General features: G+C 28.6%; 1 protein-coding gene across 3 annotated transcripts in view; it reads left to right on the top strand.

Annotated features, from left to right (window-relative positions):
* The window catches only part of LOC100160097 (alpha-tocopherol transfer protein-like), a 51,754-nt gene that overhangs the window by 28,489 nt on the left and 974 nt on the right, over nt 1-22,291 (top strand). For 2 of the 3 annotated variants that reach the window (XM_003244155.3, XM_001945332.5), the window contains exons 2-7: nt 13,971-14,153; nt 18,448-18,542; nt 18,627-18,780; nt 19,628-19,821; nt 21,019-21,129; nt 21,343-21,493. In XM_003244155.3, coding sequence (XP_003244203.1) covers nt 13,971-14,153; nt 18,448-18,542; nt 18,627-18,780; nt 19,628-19,821; nt 21,019-21,129; nt 21,343-21,493 — 888 coding nt within the window. Of the gene's footprint in view, nt 1-5,843; nt 6,093-13,970; nt 14,154-18,447; nt 18,543-18,626; nt 18,781-19,627; nt 19,822-21,018; nt 21,130-21,342; nt 21,494-22,291 lie in introns of those variants that run through there. The other variant, XM_003244156.3, reaches the window with a different exon arrangement.

Below are 22,291 nucleotides of genomic sequence, written 5' to 3'. Positions count from 1 at the left end.
TATTATATATCATTGTATACGAAAAACGGTTCTGAGCGAAGACGGTCAGCCAGCTTATGATATAATATAACCAAGTAGGTATATTTTATGATATTATTGTGGATAAAGTAATGTATTTACCTATTTACGTGGAGTCTTGTTTTAAATTTTCAATTCTTAGTTATAAAAGTTGTTCATTTGATAAATTTTTAACTACAAAATCATTTTTAAGTTTGGTCAAAATTCGAACTTTAAAAGCTTATAAAAAAATGTGTGCATATGTATTTTCAATATTTTTAACAATATATTAGGGGCCTTGTATTACATTTTCACTCTTTTTGACATAACAAATAAAATGTTATTGATATTTATAGAAAAAATAGGTAAAAAAATTGAACTTTTAAATTGTCCGTAAACAGCTCAAAACAAGTCAAAATAATATTTTGAAATTTTTATAAAGTATAGGAATTGATAAAATAAACATAATATATCATGTAAATTTCAAGTAGCTATCATGGTTATTCGTTTTTGAATTACCTACAGCAAAATAAGAAAATCGCTACATGAGAAATCGAGTAAATATTCAACCTTGTGAAAATTTGAACTTTAAGCGTTCATAAAAATTTAAATTGACTTTCAGCTAGTCGTTTTTTTTTTAAAGTTAGACAAATTTATGAGGAATCTTGAAATACATTTTCAAATCTTAGATTTAAAAAGGAAAATTGATATGAATTTCTAACTCAAAATAATTTGCACATTTTCGTGATTTATAGGTACGCATTTTGTCAAAATTCGATCTTTAAATGCTTGTAAAAAAAAATTGTGACTGTATTTTTAATATTTTCAACTGTCATTGTAAGGAGATATTAGGAGCCTTGTATTATATTTTCAAGCTTTTTAATCCAACAAATAAAATTTTATTGACATTTATAGGAAAAAAAAAAAACAAATACAAATTTGAAACTGAAAATGTCCTTAAACCACTCAAAACAAACCTAGACCTCCCGAATGAACCAACTATAGATTCACTTTTCCATCGAACAACATACTATTGAAGAAAATCAAAACAGTATTACTGTCCCAAACGGTAATGAGTGATGACAGACATCTAAAATTAGCCTCCTCACACCGAGAAATATTGTCTGGATCAACACTGCAACACTAGCCTGGCTGCATGTTGGTACTTAATATGTAGATAAAGTATATAATACGATATATCGAATGAAGTAGGTATTATCATGTTGACAGTAAAAGTTTTAATTAATGAAAATCTTGTTATTATTTGTTTGAAGTTGATTAAATGTGCCTACCTTTTAATATTTTATAGTTATCAAATCATTGTCTAAAATGCGCATTTAAGAACAAATTATGAATATTAAATTAATATTTAAAAATTATAGAAAACAAAATTACTGTTATACCTATTCCTATATATTTACTAAAAATAGATTAATGTACTTAAAGTTTCACACAGATTGTATTACTAAGATTATAATGACTTATATTGGACAATTAAATTATTGGAAAAAACTAACAACATCAAATATGTCAATAATCAACTTTTAAATTTAAAAATATTAATTTTTTCTTAAGTTAATAATATATATTACTATAGTATTTGAGTAAGAATTAATAAGTATTTTAGCTTATATTTTAAGAATAAAAGTACTCTTTCGTATCTTTCTTAAAACATTTAAATATTTACCACTTTCAAATAATCAAATTATCACAAATATTATAGTCATGCAACGCGTATATAAACTGGGTAATTGTAATTATTTTAACAGCAAACACTTTTTATCTCGAAAAGTATACTATTAGAGTTAATATAAAGTTTATACATTTTTCAACAGAATAATATTCATCATATTATGATGAATGTTTTATGTTAAAGAATCATCCTGTATAAGAGTATAAAGTTTCAAATAAAAAACAAATTGCAATACATCAAAACGAACACCTACTAACATATATGCGAATTAGGTTATTATAGGTATCTCGACCGTGGTTATTGTTTTTCTTTAATAGTCATCGACCCAGACCTTGGAAGGTCATGTAATGATAGCTGCTAACTTACCGCGTGAGCTCCGTGCTATTAAACATTAACCAATGCAGTGTCTGGCAATAATGTGTATGGTACGGCCATAGTGCAGAGTTAGCAACTTATTGTGTCCTATTTTTTTCCTTTTATTTGTAATAAACAATTTCTACAAATTATAACACAATAACACATAAGTATATTGTATATTATAATATGAGATGATGTTGAGGGATTAAATAGATGTGGGTAACGCGTGAGTAAAAAGTCACCCCCATTACAAGCAGCAGTGGATGGATTTAAAGGGGGGGTCCAGGGATATTTGACCCCCCCTAGACACTAATATACCTATGTGTTTAATTTGATTTTTTAATAAAAATAAAGGTACCGTTGAAATACATATTTACGAATGTAAACGATAAAAACTAGTAAAAAATATAATTGCGTATATAAAATGCATGCTGTCATTATTATTTATAATAATTATAAAATAATAACTATATAAATGTAAGATTTTAGAAAAGTGTTTTTTTAATGACTAAAAAAAATAACTTTTGAAATAATGAGTCTTAAATGGATCACTCGCCACTCGGTATAAAATATGATTGTCCAACATATTATAACAGTGTGAATTTATAACCATATATTATATCAATGGATCATATTGTATAGTGTATTTTGTATTATACACCTAAGTTATTATCATTAAAGTTCAAAAGTCCTTGTAACTCGATTTATAAATTGCAACAGAGACAATATATATATATATATATATATATATATATATTATTATATTATTATAATATATTATATATTTATGTGTATAAATATATAAAATGAATAGGGTATATAATATATGTATTTATATTTTATACACATAATATATACTTTTATATTATACTTAGGTACCTCGTACCTACAGCCTTTTATTTTTAAAAGGTACTTAAGTACCTACATTAATAGTTATTAATAACAACTCTAATTGTTCCCGAGCTTACTCCAAAGTCTAATCCATATAATAAACATCAAACAATTAGCAAAAGTCATTCATCATCGTGTTTCATCAAAGTTAGAATTTTATCATCTGTTATAGTATGACCTTAGCCTATAGGCTACTTATAATATAATTTATATAGTACCTGCCAATTACAAAAAAATACTCCGAATCTGAGTATATATAATCTATTTTTCGTTTCCTGAACTCAAAATGTACTTAAATAATAATAGTCAACAGCTTAAAAAGAATATGTCATATTTGGTATACCTAGTTGTAATTAATTAATAATTTATATAATTTATAAAAATTATATTATGTTAGAATTTTATTATTCGCAAGCAGTGGCCCTGAATATTAAACTTTTTTAAATGTTCATTAAATCATTAAGTTACTTTACTCGTTACTTCAGAATAAAAGTAATGAATATAAGTAAAGTAACGAGTTAGGTTAACTCGTTACGCAAAAAACATTTAAATTTCTTCACTTTTGAATAAGCCAAGTAACTATGGAATTAGATTAACACTTCCACGAATCCTAAATAATGTGTGTGATGGACGATAGCCAATAGCTGATTCTGATGATGCTTACCATGAAAAAATAAGTATGATGACAATATTTTACTTAGTGCTACGATGCTCCTTACCCCCCCCCCCTCTCCAACCATACGTATACAGTTCTTGTTTTTTATTGGTTGTATTTTTCAGTGTATTATGAGGTGAACTGATATTGTAAGCAAGATCAGACGATATTTCAGTTCTTTGTAATACCTATGTTTATTTTATCATAATATTCATTTAATTTCAAATTCTTAAAATTATGAGTTATTCCATATTCATCACTGTAGGTATTTAGCAGAAATTTAAGAGAGACATACCTAAATTTAGCATAGTTTTCAAACTCATGGATCTTCAAATCGCCAAATATTTTCATGATATTACTTTATTTTAAACTTATAATTTTTGTTAAAGTAATATATTATATTATAATATTCTCATATTAGATACTGAGCGTATCGAAGAATGTATTGATTTTTGTATTTTACAATTATTTGTGTTTATTTATTAATTTATTTTTGTGTCAGAAGACACTTTTTCTAGTAGAAAAATTTCTCTGAATTCTTATCATCAACTTCCATGGAGGTTTATTGTAGCAAACTGGATCTAATTGGTACTTTTAGGAGGTAAAAATTGAAAAGTCTCAATACTTTTTAAAATAATCGGAAAAAACTAAAAAAAAATCAGAACATTTTGCTAATATCTTAATATTATTTTTTAATTATTGTTTAACCAAAAAAGTTGACCATCTTTGCTAAGAATCGTTTTTCATCGTGTACAATGATTTATCATTGAATCCGAATTTTACACGTCATCCATTACAGTGCCTACACCTACTTAATGACGAGGTACTCGACTTCTACTGTACAGCGAACGGTTACCTACTTTCCCCTTTTTTTAATTTATATATATTTTAATTAGATGTCCGACTGTCAAACGTCTATGATTATGCTGCTCGAAAACAAATATTATGCTACAAAAATCAAACATTTCTCTTTAAATAAAAATGTCGTCATGATATGTCTTTGATTTATTGAAATCAATATAGTTAGTATAGGTAAAATTGTTTATTTATTCTGCAAAAATACATTTTTAATTGTCTGTGATTGTAGGATGTTTCAATGTATAGAACAATCACAATAAGGTTAATCAAACGATGTTTTTAAAGTTAATTGCACTTTGTGTTATTTGCCCTAGAAAACAATACTTAGACGTAGTACGTACATTTTTATCAATAATTATTATTATATAAACATGTAATATTAACGGTACCTACATTTTTCTAAAATACTTATATAGCAGTGAACCGTATTTCTAGTTTTACCGGTTTTTTTGTTAAGATCATACCTAGTAAAGTAGTACCCAGGTGGCTAGGTATATATACCTAATGGCCCCGATTTCAATTTTCTGATAAATTATGACATTATAATTTACTACAGATTATATTAATCAGTTTTATAAAATCTGTGATAATACTAAAATAAAGTTCAAGTTGCAACTTATTTTATATATACGGTAGGTACACCACTACACAAGTACCTACATGCGTACTGCGTTGAGTATGGCTGTTGCTCATTAATATTATTTTGCAGAACACCGGCACGCATTATTTTGTTTCTTTTATATGTCTAAAAATTAAAAATATAAGACTTATATTATACATTTAAAGCATTGATATAAATGAATAGGTATTACCGTTTATATAATATTATAAGTATGTACGGCTACATAATACATTAATACCTATACATAATATAGATTTTAAGACACAAAAAGAAATATTTAAAAAATAATAATAATATCTAGATGTATAGTTTTCCCAGACATTGTTGAGAAAGCCATAACGACCAAAAATGTGAAAATCGTAAAAATAACACGCAAAATCTTCACCAATTTCAGGTGAATTGATGCTCGTTTATACAACTGTTTTTTTATCAGATTTTTGTCGTTGGTCCATTTTTTTTTTGTATTTTCATTTCTCAATATTTACATTATAAATTTTTCACATTATGATATATTTATATTATAAGAATATTTTTATTATATCTGCAAAGTAAAAACAATAAAATAATTTTTAGAAAAGTATCGTTAGATTATAACACGCAGTGCGTATGCGTAGGTGAAATAAATAATAACGTACACATATATTGACTAAACTACCTATATAACAATCGAAAAGTTTAAATGCATCAATGCATCATAATATATTATTGTTTAGGAAATGGTTTAATATAATCGTCAATGTTAAGTTGGGAAACGTACCTATTTATTTTTTTCTTTAATCAACAAGTTGCAGCTGAACGTTGATCGAACGCATTCAGTTATTTACCTCGCTAGCTAAACAGTTTAATACCATATTTTCGCTTAATATGGTTTGCGATGGAAACGTTTACACGTCGTATCCGGATGATGAGGTCACTCACAATTCGCGACTATAGTAATATGTATACTGTAATACTATATAATAAACGCGTGTCGCACCGACACGTTCCTAACACAATCTGTCGGTTGCGAGGATAAATGAGTAAGTTTTTCCATACGTCTAAATACTTATAAAACCAACGCAGGACATTTTTTTTCATTTTTTTTTTCCTAACCAAACCGCTGTATTATTATATAGTATACATAGGTAAGCATGACGATTGCACGAAATCGAGCTACAGGCACGTATTATAATCACCACAAGTATAGATCAACGGTCGTTTGTCGGTATGAGTGGGTGGAGTTGTGTGTACGTGTATACGTGTGTGCGTGTGATATATTATTTCCATAATACGAGGGAATGATACGAGTATGTAATATTAATCCGTATAGATCTACATAGTACGTAGTTATATTATATTACCCACACGCGTTGATATTAAATTATATGGTATTTCTTTGTTCGTATGGTTGATGCTGAATTGAATTATAATACGAAATAATAATAATAATAATAATAATAATAATATTTTGATTGTACTTTTTCGGTGACACGTGTATGATTTCGTCGAACATCAGATTTCCCATGTTATAATAATAATAATATTATGTTAACCTGGACGTCGGTTTTGCGATCCCACGGAATAAAATTATACAATAATATTATGACTTATTTGTTCAACGTTTTATTAATTAATATTATAATATATTATATGATAATTAATAAATTAATCTTTATACTGTATATTATAAACAATACTATACATTATGATATGGGATCGCGCTATCGCAGTAGGTATCGTGAGAATTGCACCCCTCACACGATATCCGCGTAAAATCCTTTCACAAATAGCCCAGAATTGCGAATTTACTTACTCGTGTGGCCGTGAATTTTTCGTTTCCTCGATTTGTTAATTAGGATGATTAAAATAGCATATTATTCTCATCGTTATATACTTATAGATTTATAAAATATGTTTATTTAAATAGCGTAAATAATTTGTGAATGGTATCAATGTATATAGTTGCAAACTGACTTAAAAAAAAATATACGAGAACAGCGAAAATTAATAAGATACGTGAATTATAATTTATAACTTAATCATAATTCATAAGGGGGCAGATGGATAAAATCGCACGGTAATTGCAAGACGCAATTGATATTTCAGAGAAGTAGGGGAAAACTGCGGTTTATAAACAATATTGTGGTCGTATTCGTTACAATAATAATAATTATGTCAATATAGGTACTCGTAAAAAATAATTTCGATAATCACATTTCACAAATCGTTGCGCAGACAAAAGGAGAACGATTCAACCTGCACATGGTTGTCTCCGTCTTATAAACGTAAAACGTACTTTGAAAATTTGCGCTCAGCAGAAAACCATTTTTTTGTTGCAGTCGCCAGTCAGCATTTATGATCATAGTGATTTCACTATATTATTATATTATATTATATAAATATTAGGGTGCTTTATTATCAAATTTAGTGGTAAGAACATTTACCGTGTAGTGTGTTTGTACGTTGGGCGTTTCATGATATTTTAATTTTCGAGCGTATTAGGAATAGGAATATAAAATATTACAATTTAGAAATGCTCATAACTTGGAGGGTCGGATTCATTCTATATTTAATCTGTCGACACGAAACTGATTCAGCTGAACGTAAATATTTTGTTGTAAGTTAGTTAATAAGACTGAAACAACACACGCGGGTATTATGCGTTTTCTCCTTATACCTAATTAGTAATATTAGGTATGGGACAATATGAGACAAAATTCCGCACCTACCGTGTTATTATTAGAATTGTATTATACATCATATTATACAAGAATCACTGATTATTAAGAGATGAGCACGTGGCGATTTAGGTGCTATAATAATATTGCGTTATCGTTCGTATTCGTATGTTTGTATTTTAATATGTAAATATGTTATATTATAACATACACGACTATGGCACGTCAAGACCGATGCGTTTGTCTCATCGTCGCTGGATCATCACAATACAATATTATTATATTATTCACAGTGAGTTGTTTCGTGTTATTTGCAAATGTTAGTGTCTCTGGCACAGTCACGTAGGTACCACGCTACCACGTACGATGTGCGGTAATATAATATACAAACAATAATAATAATTGTGTCCTTGGCGCTGTCCACGAAACGACACCGGTGCTGCAGAGCATTATGTTTGTTTCGGTCGTCTCCTCGGCGTTACGATTTATGCGTTCTTCGTATTGTTTCCACGGTCAACGCGAGAATGACCATGCCGCATTAATTATATTATCGCGATTCAACTGCGTTTATATGGCGACGTTAAAACTGCCTTAGATCCACGTGGATACACACCGCCATTTCATGTCGATAGTTCGAGTCCAATTGCCAGAAAAAAATATAATAAGTTGTCAGCCGATTAGCAACCCTTTTAATTTCATAATGACTTAAACGCAGCGATTGTCAATATCGATCGCCCGTAAAGCACTCGTTGACATCGTACTGCAGAATACTTGACGCACAGACGTCGAATAGTTTATGTTTACTGGGAACGATTATTGGATGAGCGGTCACACGCTTTGCCTCTTCAAAAGTTCAAACTCCACTCCTCTTATTTAAACATAATACCTATTAAGTTCAAAACATATTAGGTTTTTATTTTTCACTATAGGTACAATCAAACTTCAAAGTGTGCATTTATAATACCTATTGGAAAAGTATTCTGCTAAGATAAGAAAAGTAAAAATATACGTATTTAAATAAGTTTCCATTTTAAAAGGAAAAATATGCATAATGTTAAATGCAGGTTTTAAATTCTCAAAAAATATTATTTAAAAAAAAAGTTAGTTAATTAGTGGTATTTTTAAATATAATGATAGTATTTGTTATTACACGTCTGAATATAAGATATATTATGATTATAACCGTTGGGTATTATTTTTGTTTTACTCGTTTCATTGAAAATTCAAAACAACCTCGAGTAATCCAGCAACTCAAATTCGTCCTAACCTAACCTACAAATTTTATAATTACATAATATAATATTATAATTATTACCTAAACGGTCCGATTAGAGAAATCCATGATAATATTATAATCGGTGAAAAAATGTATTACTAATTGGTAACAAGTAATGTTAACTAATCGTACAATATTAATTATTATCTTTTGCATTATATAATACCTATTAAAAAATATTATATTGCCTATATCAGCCTTTCGTACTATCACTGTAGTTTACCTTGAACGCCATGACTTACAAGGATTAAGGAATACCTACCAATTTTAAATGTGTACATGTTACGATGTTTTCATCGCATAGTCGTGTCTGATTACTATTATTATTATTACCTCTTACTGTTTATTTTGTTCTATTTTTGTTTATTGTTGATTCGAATTTTGTCCAATGTCTACTCAAATATGTTCGGATTCTATTTTATAATCTATTTCATTGACGTCTCACCTATATATTTATTTTTGTTATTAAAGTTTTACTCAATTTTGTCATCCTAATCTATTTAAAAAGATTTTTTTACATTTTAACCGGAATATTTTTAAAACTCAATTAAAACACTGGTCAATTAATTCTAGTTAGATAGAAAAATTAAATTCCTGTAAAACCACTCATATATTGTTCGGCACAAAAGTGTCGTTATTTCCTAAACCTAAACCTAAACATACTCGATAAAATCAAGTAATATACGTTCATTAGAAATAAGAATACATGAACATTAAGGTTATTTCCTAAAGTTGATTATCTGAATTTAATTTACGGCGTACCTATATGCATTTTTGTGTCTTATTGTTGTGTAATAGATTTTTGTGACAATTTGTCACGTGCCACGTCCGTTCGTCTGTAAATACGAAATATGAATGAACGGTTCTACTAGCCTGCAGTGATTACCATAATATTATAACAATAATGATACCATCAATAAAATTGTAAGACATAAGTAGGATTCTAGGTCCAGTCCTAGTTGATTTATATTAGTATGCAGACACCATAATTATAAACAGAAGATCTTTTCTATATACTTCGAAGGGGTCACATAAGTTCTCTGAGAAGTAAGACTATACTATATAAATATAACATACCTAAAAATGTTATAATTTTCAATAATTTAAAATACGCTGCACGTTAAAAATAATCGATACTCGAAAGTTATATGGAATGATAAAATGCTAATTATGACAAAAATTGACCTCCCGAATAATCTATTAAGACAGGTTATGTAAAACGATCGAATGAAATCCGCTCTTCGGCCTCGTCGTAACGATACAATAATAATATAACCACGCTCTAATACGGATCATATTTTAATGCATAAAGATGAAGAAATAAATCACACTCCAATAGATACCATATACCTACTCGATCCAATAGGTATGACATATTGGTATATGAACTTATAATCATAGTATATAACATTGACGATATTATGAACTAATTGCTAATAATATAGGTAATGATAATATTATATTACGTTGTCACTTGTTAAAGTCAACAAAAACTATTACATCGAGCCTGCTTTGGTCTAGGTGGTGATTTCTACCGTATATCGTTCGCTAATCACATCACTATTATTACTTGATTTTATTTTTTTTATGAAGCCTATATAATATGATCACGAATAGCGGAATAACATAATATAATGTGTTCCTACTATACCTAATACCTATACACGACTTATGTATTTAATGCAACCGACGTTACCAACGCAAAGTATATTAAGTACCTACTTATTGAAAACGAGACTTATCTAGTTAAATATGTACGTGCATATTGTATGCGATACTTCCGCACGCGTTTGTTTTACTCTTATAAGCCACTTCGACCGGGTTGATACCTATACATGGAACGAATGAACTTTGCTTCTCTGAAGATTCGTGGACAATCATACTATATATAGCGGAAACAGACCCGACTATATTACAATATTATGTTCATATATATATATATACAGAATGATTCACCAAGCATGCTCATCCCCTTATTTTTTTATAAATAATGCTTTACCATGGTTATTCAAAATGTGATTATTGGAATTTTCAAATACCTGTAAGTACTTATATAAACACTATATCTTAAAATTCTAGAGATTTTTTTGTACAATTTAAGTGGTGTTCTGTGGAGATGCAAACTTCTGTTTTTTTTTTTTAAAAATAATAACCCCCTTTTATTAGATAAGTAGGTACTTTTACATTATTTAACAGGAAATGTTGACGCGTCAAAATCAAAATTCCAACGAGTATAGTTTTTAAGTATTATTTAACTTAGCGTATTAAATTATAGATAAAAGGTCCATGGTAATGGATTTGGAAGATAGAGGTGATGTATTTAATATTTATCTATCAATTATTTTTTGAAGAATGATCTTAGTATAAAAATTATTCGCTGAATAATTTACAGCAAAAAAGAATATTATCACCACGTGACACTTTTTTATAAGTACTAAGTACCTAGTGGTTAGTACCTACTACCTACCTAGTATAAAAAATCTGAAGGTTAGGAAATAAGGTCTTTAACTCTTTAAGTATACATATATAAAAAAAAACTGCAGAAATCAGGAATTGGATGAATTCATTATTAAAGGAAAAAATGTGGGGTGAACAGCATGCTTATTGACTCATCTTGTATATTATATAGTTTTCGTCGATATTTTGACCATATAATAATAGCATATAATACCATACGATAGTCGGCGTATACATATCATTCCATCGGCTAGTCAGACCGGTTATTATATATTAGCTATATTATGTACTATGTACATATATAATATGTACCTATATACCATAACTATCTGGGCAAACTATTATATTATACCTTTTACCACGTTTGCACAAAACCGCATTTTGGAACCTATCTCGACTCGTCGTCTCGTCGTATAATATGTATTTAGATAGGTATACACCGGTTTTCGCGTCGGTGATTATTTTTTTTGTAATAATTGTCGTCTGCACGTAAACTAAAAGTTTATTAATATAATGACTTGTGCCTATGTATAATATTATAATACCAGAGGTGTACGATCTCGTCGGGATAAGTGAACATCTGTGAACCATACATTTTCACATGTATTTTCATTCACGTAGTTCCGTCGCACATTTATAACTGCATCTGTAAAGTTCAAAATATAAGTTCAAATAAATACAATTATAATATTATTAAAGTAGCCATGTATTAGTTAAGTTAAATAGAGTTAAATAGCGGCAGCAGTGTCGTATTCGACATTTGTCGCAGCGGGTAAATAACTATCGTAGACCTCGCGATTTCAGATCAACGGATTAACCAATCTATATACAGTAGTGGATTAATTAACAAAAAAAAATTGTTTTTTTTTACTAAAATTGGGATGGATCCAACTCAGCGGTTGTCCAATACTCTGTACCGTAAAAATACACATTCGAAAGGCCACTACCGACCACTGGATCTATAGATATTTCTTAGCTATCTACTAATTACTATACCTGTTAGGTCGACAGGTCGTAGTTATAATATATCAATATTCTGAATGTTAAAACCATAGAAAATAAAAGAATCACACTTCTTATCACACGTGCATGAACTTTACAAGGGGTCTTATAATAAAATAATGATAAGACTCCTTGTTAGAGTGAGAAGCATCGTATAAAAGAAGTCTGTCTTTCATCCACATTCCGGCACGAAAACCCCTCGTACATCAATATATAAATTGCCTATCCATTGTTTTATTATCTATGGTTAAAGTATAAAATACCATCGCAATTGTATTCGATAAAGCGCTGATTAAAACATTAATATAATTGGCATTTGAACGAATCAATTGACCGATATAATGCGTAATGGATTTTTAATTTACTGCCTATTGACTTTAATCTCATACCCATATAAATTAATAAAAATTAACTACATGTAGGTATATAGTGGTCATAAATATTCGTCTGATGTTAAATATTATAAGTAGTTATGTTTCTTTATATTAATTCTCGTCATATTATTAAATTAAAACGAACTAATGGATGATTTATTAATATTCACACACCCAGAGAGAACATTCGAAAAAGTGGTCGAAAATATTATATTATGTACGATGTACCTAATACAGACTTATATACCTACCTATAGATATTACTTCCGTAGTATAATATATAATATAGCTCATATATAGGCTAACTATACTCTGTAGAAATTATATACCTAAATCGCTTGCTATACATATAAATAATAAGTAGTAACGTATAGCGTGCGTAGGTACTTAATAACTTTTTTTATTTAGTATCCAAATTTGGCAGCTATCGTCACTGGTATCAGTGACTACTGGCTGTCTGACTCACTGTATTTACTTTTGTGAGTGATTTGTGTTACGGTTGTGATATATGTTATATTGTAAATTATAAATTATATTCGAGCAGGACATTCTGATAGGATGTGCTTGACCGAAACGTGAAAGTACCATAAGCACGCGGTCACCAATGTCATCGTTACCTAATATTTACCTAATATAATATGCATATTATTTATTTTATATTTTTTTATTCTGGAATCCCATTTTTATTTACATTCAACTAATACAATGGGAGTGCTAAAATAGCATAATGACTAATGGGCAATGTCATATTATATTAGTCATATAATTTTGCATACACAGTAGTTAATATATATTATAATACAAATACTATTTATATACATAGTACTATACGTACACTCATCAAGTGTTAAATAATATTATTATATTAGGTTTATATGTATTTACCATTAAAATAAGTACCTGTACTTACCTATTGTCAATTCGAACATATTTGACTTGATTAGGCGTCGTGAAATCAATTATTATTATTTGTTAAATACATATTGTATAGTTTTAGAATTTACCATTTAGATTTTCGACACATAGATTGGCATTATAATAGATTATATAAATTCGGCGTGTACCAACTGAGTACGTTTCCTATACGTAACGATTTTGTTGTAATATTTTTATTATTATTATTGTTCACAGGATGCGAGGCATTTTTATCGGATTTGGATAAATTGCCGTGCATGCAAATTGGGGAATTCAAGCTCCGTTTAGAACTGGACGACGACTTGTCACCAGAGTTGTTGGAAGTGGCTGTCAAAGAACTCAGAGAAACTCCCGAGCAGCAAGAAAAATCGATCGCTGAACTGAAAGAATTACTCAAAAGTACGCACATTTTACACGGCCTCTAAAACGCTATTAATATAAATTAAATAAAGGTTATAAAGGTTTGAAATCAGATATGAGAATGTAAATTAAAACTATGGCCGCGCAACTGGTTTTGTTCACGTTGATTATAATTATTATTGTGGTTTAATTTTTCTTTCAAAACAACTACTAATATTATAATAATCGTCACTCGGTTGCATACAAGACGTGCGAGGCTATTGTAAACGGACCACAGATATGCTTTTATTATAGAGAGTCGCACAGATTACCGTGGTAAGGACAATTAAACAATTTATCTACGACACGTATAGTATTCAAAATAAATGTATAATATTATAACGTAATCAGTAGTTAGGTAATAAACACAAATGAGAATAAAAAAAAATAAACAATGTCATAACTCATTAAAACCTAGACTTTAAATGTTAACCATTTTCTCGCAGTCATCACACGTGGTATATTATAATATTATGTCACGCATAATATTATAATCATATACTCATTGGCCATCGGCCATCATTAAGTTTTAGAATATACATCCGATACGTCATGTAAATTAACACGAAAACATTTTAGTCACTTTACTCTAATAATTAATAATAGTTACATGACATTGAGACACGTAATAAATATTTTTACCCGATTTAAGTAGGTATACAGACATAATGCTACCTACCTACATATTATAATATACTGTTTAACAATTAAAATTAACACACTTGTTGCGCACCTAATACTTATTGCGCATATTAATTCGTTTAAAGTCCACTGTACGCGCAAAAATTAGTATAGCAATAAAATTCGTACAGATATAATATTTTGTTCGATGAACCGCCTGCAGCGATGAAATGATAAAAACAACACGAGATAATAATAGGCGATTTTCTATATGCCATTGCCATTTAATGTTTTTTTTATTTTTTATATTATGTTTTTTATTCTTACACTGACCTATATTTATATTTTATTGTATATACATAAACAATTTCCTATGTGCATGTGTTACATTATTCTAACAAACAAAAATAAGCAGTGTTGAATGTTATTTTACATAAATAATATATTACAGCTATAGGTGATTTGACTATGCGTGATACATCAATTGTCTGCGTTCCTACTCATATCTTTTCTTTGTTTCTGATTCTTCGTTATCGATTTACATACTATTAATTATATACAAGAACAAGACTATACCTAAATAACTCGGTTCCGCTAATGAAAAATTATTTATTTTGATAGATCATAAATAGTAAATAATAAGATTTTCAAACCACTAAGCCCTTATCTCTACTTAACCTATTATTATAAACATATAATCCTTAGTACACAAAGTTATATAACATACAAATTTTGATTTATAATTTCACACATCAACATTTTCAAAAAAAATATCTATAAAAGTGAAAAGGGGGTTCCTATATTATAAAAAACAAAAGTTTGTATTGTCACAGGATCATCCTTAAGTGATACAAAAAATCTCAAATATTCGTAATTGCGGTCTTCAAATGCATTAAGAATTACAAAAATCAGAATTTGAATACCTACAATCATAATATAGTGAGATTGCTTAAAAAATTACTCTGTATATTACATTATATTATATATACATATATACATTATGTACCAGCTGATCTCCTTACCAGCATTAACTAACGTGTACGGTGTACGCTCTCACATTTCTCCAAAAGTCAAGCACCCTTCCTAATATTATCTAATTTCACTTCCTATAGTCATAAACTAATCCTCGAATGCTTCACACCCTTAAAAATATCTCAAACTTACTGTCAGTTTTTCTTCCTCTGTACAAGTATCTATTTTATCACTGTTATAATAATTATATCAAAATTGTTCCTATTATACTATATATTATATTATATAACTTGTAATTGCCGCTAGGCATTAATATATTTAAATAAAAATTAATAAAATTTTATACCTTGTGTACAATATAATATACAAGGGAACTATATTCAATGATATACCTACTTACTTTCACGTCAACCTATGATTAATTTAATTAATATAAAAATATAAAATGCATATTAATATATTGTAATAATACGGTGTCCGATTATATACCTAACGCAATACTATAATAAAATATTAGGTTCCAAAGATAAATTATTCATATTTAAAACTTAACGTAGCATGATGATAATACAAATTACAAAATATACATCTATGTGCACATATCCTTAATCAATAATAAATTAAAATAATATACCATACTTAAATTTATATAATCAACATTTATTTATTTAAATTTGGTATAGGTATATATAGCTATAATTTGGTATAGTTAGTTTTATATATTTTAATGATATTGATAATTGAAATGATTAGTTCTACCTGCCTAACACGTTGCACGATTAAAGAGGGATACTTAACTATATATACTATGTATAGACATTTATAGTGTATATTTGTTTAAAATATAAACGTTCTTTAAACAAAATAATATTCATTTTCGGTAAAATTGTAAATGAATAAATATACAACTGAAACTCAAATGGACATGTATTTTTAAGAGTCAAAAGTTGACAAAAATACAAAAAAACATGAAGATTAAAAAATAGCTTAAAATAAATGAGATAATATGATGTAGTAACTTATTAGCTATATATTTTATATTATTTCGTGTATGAACACACGTCATTCAATCTTTACACTTATAAAAAAATGTTGTCTAATGTTTTTTTTAAAAAAATACATTAATGAATAGAGAAAACAATAATACTCAACACTTGTTTTTAATTGCATTTTAATAGGTATGTCTCATATAATTTTAATTTATATCTACCTCAATTCTAAAGATATTCAGTTATATACCGGTAATTACATTATATTTTATAAAAACTAGAAGAAACAATGTAGATTGAATTTATATATCGAAATACGGTGGCGTAGCAAGGGTATGGCGAACTGTGCCTACGCTAGGGGCGCAAATCGTTAAGGGGCGCAAAATTGTGTTTTAAAAATAGTACTTATTTTTATTTTACCTTCAAAATGAAATTTCTTCATAATACATTTCGAAATAATTTTGTTTATCTGCACAAACTACGTAATGATAAATTGTGTTCCATTAACTGTAGTTATGATCCTGCGAAATGTCCCAAAATAACACCAAGGTTAAAGGCTATTTTAATTGAACATGTTTCTCCAATCACTTTTAATCAAAACTACTATCCACATGATAAGAATAATCGTAATCTTAGTAATAAATGGTTCTTCAGAAAACTTACTGATGGTGAACAGGTTCGAAGTCAATAGTTAATATATAGTATTTCAAAAAATGAACTTTTTTGTTTCCATGCATTTTTTTGCACCGCAAATTGTGCTTTTATTTTTGGTCTTGGATATTGGCAACTTTTGAACCCTCGTTTACCTGATCATCAAATTAACTTACTGCATAAACAAAACTGTATAAAATGGAAAAAACTAGAAAAGGATACTTGATGCTAAAACTATTGACTGTGAGGCAAAAAATGTTCAAAAATGAAAAAGAAAAATGGCGCAACATTTTAAAAATAATCATACCTAGTTATTATGTTTTGCAGTAAAAATAATCTTGAAAATAATTGATAATTGAAAATAATCAGAAATAACTGATGATTGTATAATGTTGTTTTAATTATATACATAAAAAATAAATGTTAAAAAAATATAATTTTGTCCATTTTTTTATCTTTAAAAAGGCGCATTTCCAAGTTTGCCATAGGCGTTAATGAGTCTTCCTACGCCACTGTCGAAATAGGTACTATATAAACTCTAAAGTCATTGAAATATTCACAGACGTATAAACAAAAATCTAATGAAACATTAAAATTTAAAAGATTTGAATACAAATATCATTTCTTGTGATTTAAACTTAGATTTTAAAATCATTTTTTTAAGTCACAAGACTGTTTTCAGTTAAAAGTACTCAATAATGTACCTATATAGCCACGTGATATTGGTTATTCAATTGTTTATAAAGCAATATTGGTAGGTATCTATTGAAAGATTATATTCTGCTGCTTAGTTATTACACTGAAATACTGAATAAATAAAAACGTTTTGAATTGTAGTCTGATATGACACAATTTCTTACGAAATACCTAAAATTTTTATAAAAATTGTAACTTAGCTCTTAATAGTACTCCATCATCACCGATAAGAGGTTATCCTCAGTGGTGAGATGAGCCATTTAACCATATTATATATATCGAAATTGTATCTTCTCTTGGCCAATAAATATTATTATTATTATTATTATTATTTTGTAAATATTGTTGTTATTATTATATTTTAGAGGACAGTGATCTAAAAGCGCCCATAGACAACAGAGCGTGGCTTATTCGCTTTCTTCGTCCAACGAAATACTATCCGGAGAGCGCATACAAGCTGGTAATATATGCCATCAGTCATTGGACTCGATTATATTATAATTTATCAATTACAATATAATATACGACTTAATTTCATCGACAGATCAAACAATACTATCAATTCAAAGTGAAACACTCGAATATATACGATGGCCTATCGCCCAAGACTGAGAAAAACATTTTCGATCACGACATACTACATGTATTACCTAAACGTGACCAAGGCGGCCGCAGGATTTTAGTCATCGAATTAGGAAGTAAGTTAATTATTGCGGTTGATATTTATTCATCTTGTTGAGTTAATGTATAAATCATTAAATGTAATTAGTTATTATAATTTATAATTAGATATCAAAGTGTAGCTTATAATTGAATTACATTTTTGTATATCCCACGAAACTAGTGGAGATGAAATATATGACGTGAGGCGATAAATTTGTAAAGATTGTAAATATTTTACAATGATGAGCTTTTGTTAAAAAAAAAATAGTTTAAGCAGAACAAATTCATCAATCTTAGATTTTTCGGATGGCTTTGGATCTAGTTGGTACTTTGGGGTAAACAATTCACAGTATTTTTCTAAATTAAAGGAGAAAAACTAGGAGATGGGAATACATTTACACAACGCCAATTCTTACGAAATCAAATTTGTTTTTAGTTTAAATCCAATACTATAACTCTAGATTTTACCGCAGCTCTTCCTAAGATTTGCTTATAGCTATTCAAAAACATCAAAAGTACATACATAGGCACATTTTTCATAATTTATATATAATATCCTGAACAAAAATACTGACGCAGTGACGCACCATTTCCGCTCAGAATCGTTTGTCGTTTATAATGATTTTTCATTGTATCAAAATATAACATTCATTACGCACTCGTTTCAATGACGGTTCATTCGAAATTCGATTAGTCTACCCACTAAACACCAAATCGAGGTCTCCGGTTTAATTATTTTAAATTTGTATAAATGGATCGTAAGATATTCTTAACAAAGCGATTTACGTGTAAAAAAAAAAAAACGACCATTACGTACAAATGCACAATAGCTGATATTTGAATTTTGTTTATTGACTTGTACCCATTTGTTCGGTTTTCCAGAGAAATGGAAGCACAAGAAGTGCACGTTGGACGAAGTGTACAAGGGAGCTGTGATATTCCTCGAAGCAGCCATAATGGAACCAGCCACCCAAGTAGCCGGAGCCCAAGTCGTTTTTGACATGGACGGTTTGTCATTGCAACAGACTTGGCAGTTTAGCCCACCGTTCGCCAAGAGGATTGTCGACTGGCTTCAAGTACGGACCATGACATATAAATTACGCGCATCTCCAAACGCACTTACTATATATATATTATAGGCTTGTTCAATCGCATAAAAATATAATAATTTACCGTGACGAAAACAAAATATTAGTTCTACAAGTTATGTATTATATACAAAAGCTTTCGTAAGGCAAAGACCATAATATTATGTGGTTTGGGTATTGGGAAGAATAAAATAATAATGTAAACAGAGAATTTTGTAAATAGTAATTTATAAGAATATAATATAGTACCTATAAGTATAACATATATTATTAATATATATTTAATATTTTAAATCATGCCCGTGCTTAACTATTAAAGTCATGACGGTATAATGACATGATGCTCATATATGAATAAATAATTAAATATATTAATAATGATTTAATTACTATTATTATTTATTATTAATTTAGAAAAAAATATGTATAACCTATATATATTATTTATAGGTACGCGGTATAAAAACCAATGTGTTTTTAAGTTGATTAGTAAGGAGAAAATATAGATATTAAAATATAGAACAATAACAATATATATTATAAGTAGGTAAATAGTTAAAAAATATAAATTATAAGAATATAATATTCTATATCATAATTCATTATCACCAAGAACAGTTAGTACCTACCTAATAATATTAAAATTCGGATTAAAGTATATAATGTATAATTATATAAGCTTACGTTTATAGAAAAAATATTTTATTAATTATTATTTTACTATAAGAAAAATCAGAATTTTATCAAAATTATTTCTACTATAAATAATTTAGTATTATATTTGCTATCTGTCACATAAAATTATTAGTTTTAAAAAACAATATTAAAAAGAAAAAAACTTACAAGTTTATATGCGATATTAGGACCGATTTGAATTAAAAGATGGAACTAAAAGATTCAATGTACTTTCCAAATTGAAATTTGCAAATAATTATAATAATGAAAAAATAATATTCCGTCAAAATCAGGTACTACGGATTAAATCAAAAGCGGAAACACAGGTTTTGGTTTTTACTCTAACACATTTTTTCCACAATAATCAATAGGTAATGACATTGTTCGATATTGTCTCCCTTACGGAATTATATTCGAGTGTGTTGGAGCGTGCGTGCGTGTTCGTTCTATCCAAAAACATAGTGTAGGTACATGTTGAAAATAACATTGTTGTGTTTACGTCGTTTTTAGGACGCTGTTCCTGCGCGAGTCAAAGGAATCCACATTGTCAACCAACCGATTCTGTTCAACGTCGTCTTCAATTTCTTCAAACCATTCCTGAGGGAAAAATTACGGTCGAGGGTGAGCTTACACATTTTTAGTTTTTAATTGGGGGGCGGGGGGAAAGAGAGAGAGAGAGAGAGAGAGAGAATAATTATAACCTTAAAATATGAGTGTTGTTGGGTGCCGCCTCAAACTAAACCTCGTCGCGGAGTACTTACTTATTTTTTTTATTCTTCAAGAAGATACTTGTATTGTGATAAATGAAAATAAAATATTATTAAATGGTTACAGATTGTCTTCCACGGTACCGACAGGGAGTCTTTGCACAAACACTTATACCAACCATGTCTACCGGAATGCTACGGTGGCACTTTGGACGTACCTCGTATTACCGGACCTCAGTGGCATGAACTACTGGTAACAGTAGAAAAAGAATTTGACGGTACGTATACAATAATTTTATATAATATGGATAAACAGGTAATTACAACATATAATATACTTATATAGGTATTAATATTTGAATAATTTACATAATATAATACACAACATATATGTGTATTGGTGTATTATAATGTCATATTATAATAATATTATTCATATTAATTATTATGATGCAAGTTTGTCAGAGAAGATTAAAATTTAAAGTCTTGTAAGAATTCAAAAACTTCAAACCTATACAAGCTATAGTAAATTTCTACTGTATATTATATGACTTGGTCTTTTTATCCCCATGCAATAATTCTACCATCAGTATATTTCAATGTTTAAAGAATTATATATTATATTATATGGTGCAAGAAACGCCAAAGCCACATTTTGACAAAATTTAGTTTAAATTTTGAATAATTTTTATATAAAAAAAAATAGGCACGTTTTAATATTACATTTCCCAACAATGTTCATTATATGCCAAGCCAGTAGATATCTAAAACGTACATATTTATATTACACGAATATGTTATAAAAACCTACTACCTATGTAGGTATGTTGATTTATTTGGACTCGATTATTTAAGGTTTCTAATCATAGGCGCAAATAGGAGGGGCTTTAGAGGCTAAGCCCCCCCCAAAAATGTCCATAGCCCTCCCAAACATTTCCTACATTTTGTTTTAAGGGGATTCGATACCGTGATTTTCTGTTTTCGTCTAACACACTTACACACGCATGACATAGTATTTTAGACGTGTTTTTTGCCAAAGATACCAATTGATCTTATGAAGCGATGAAAATTCTGAA

Source organism: Acyrthosiphon pisum, chromosome X (genome assembly GCF_005508785.2).
Source record: "Acyrthosiphon pisum isolate AL4f chromosome X, pea_aphid_22Mar2018_4r6ur, whole genome shotgun sequence".
Lineage (NCBI taxonomy): Eukaryota > Metazoa > Arthropoda > Insecta > Hemiptera > Aphididae > Acyrthosiphon > Acyrthosiphon pisum.
This window is presented reverse-complemented; position numbering and strand designations above follow the sequence as displayed.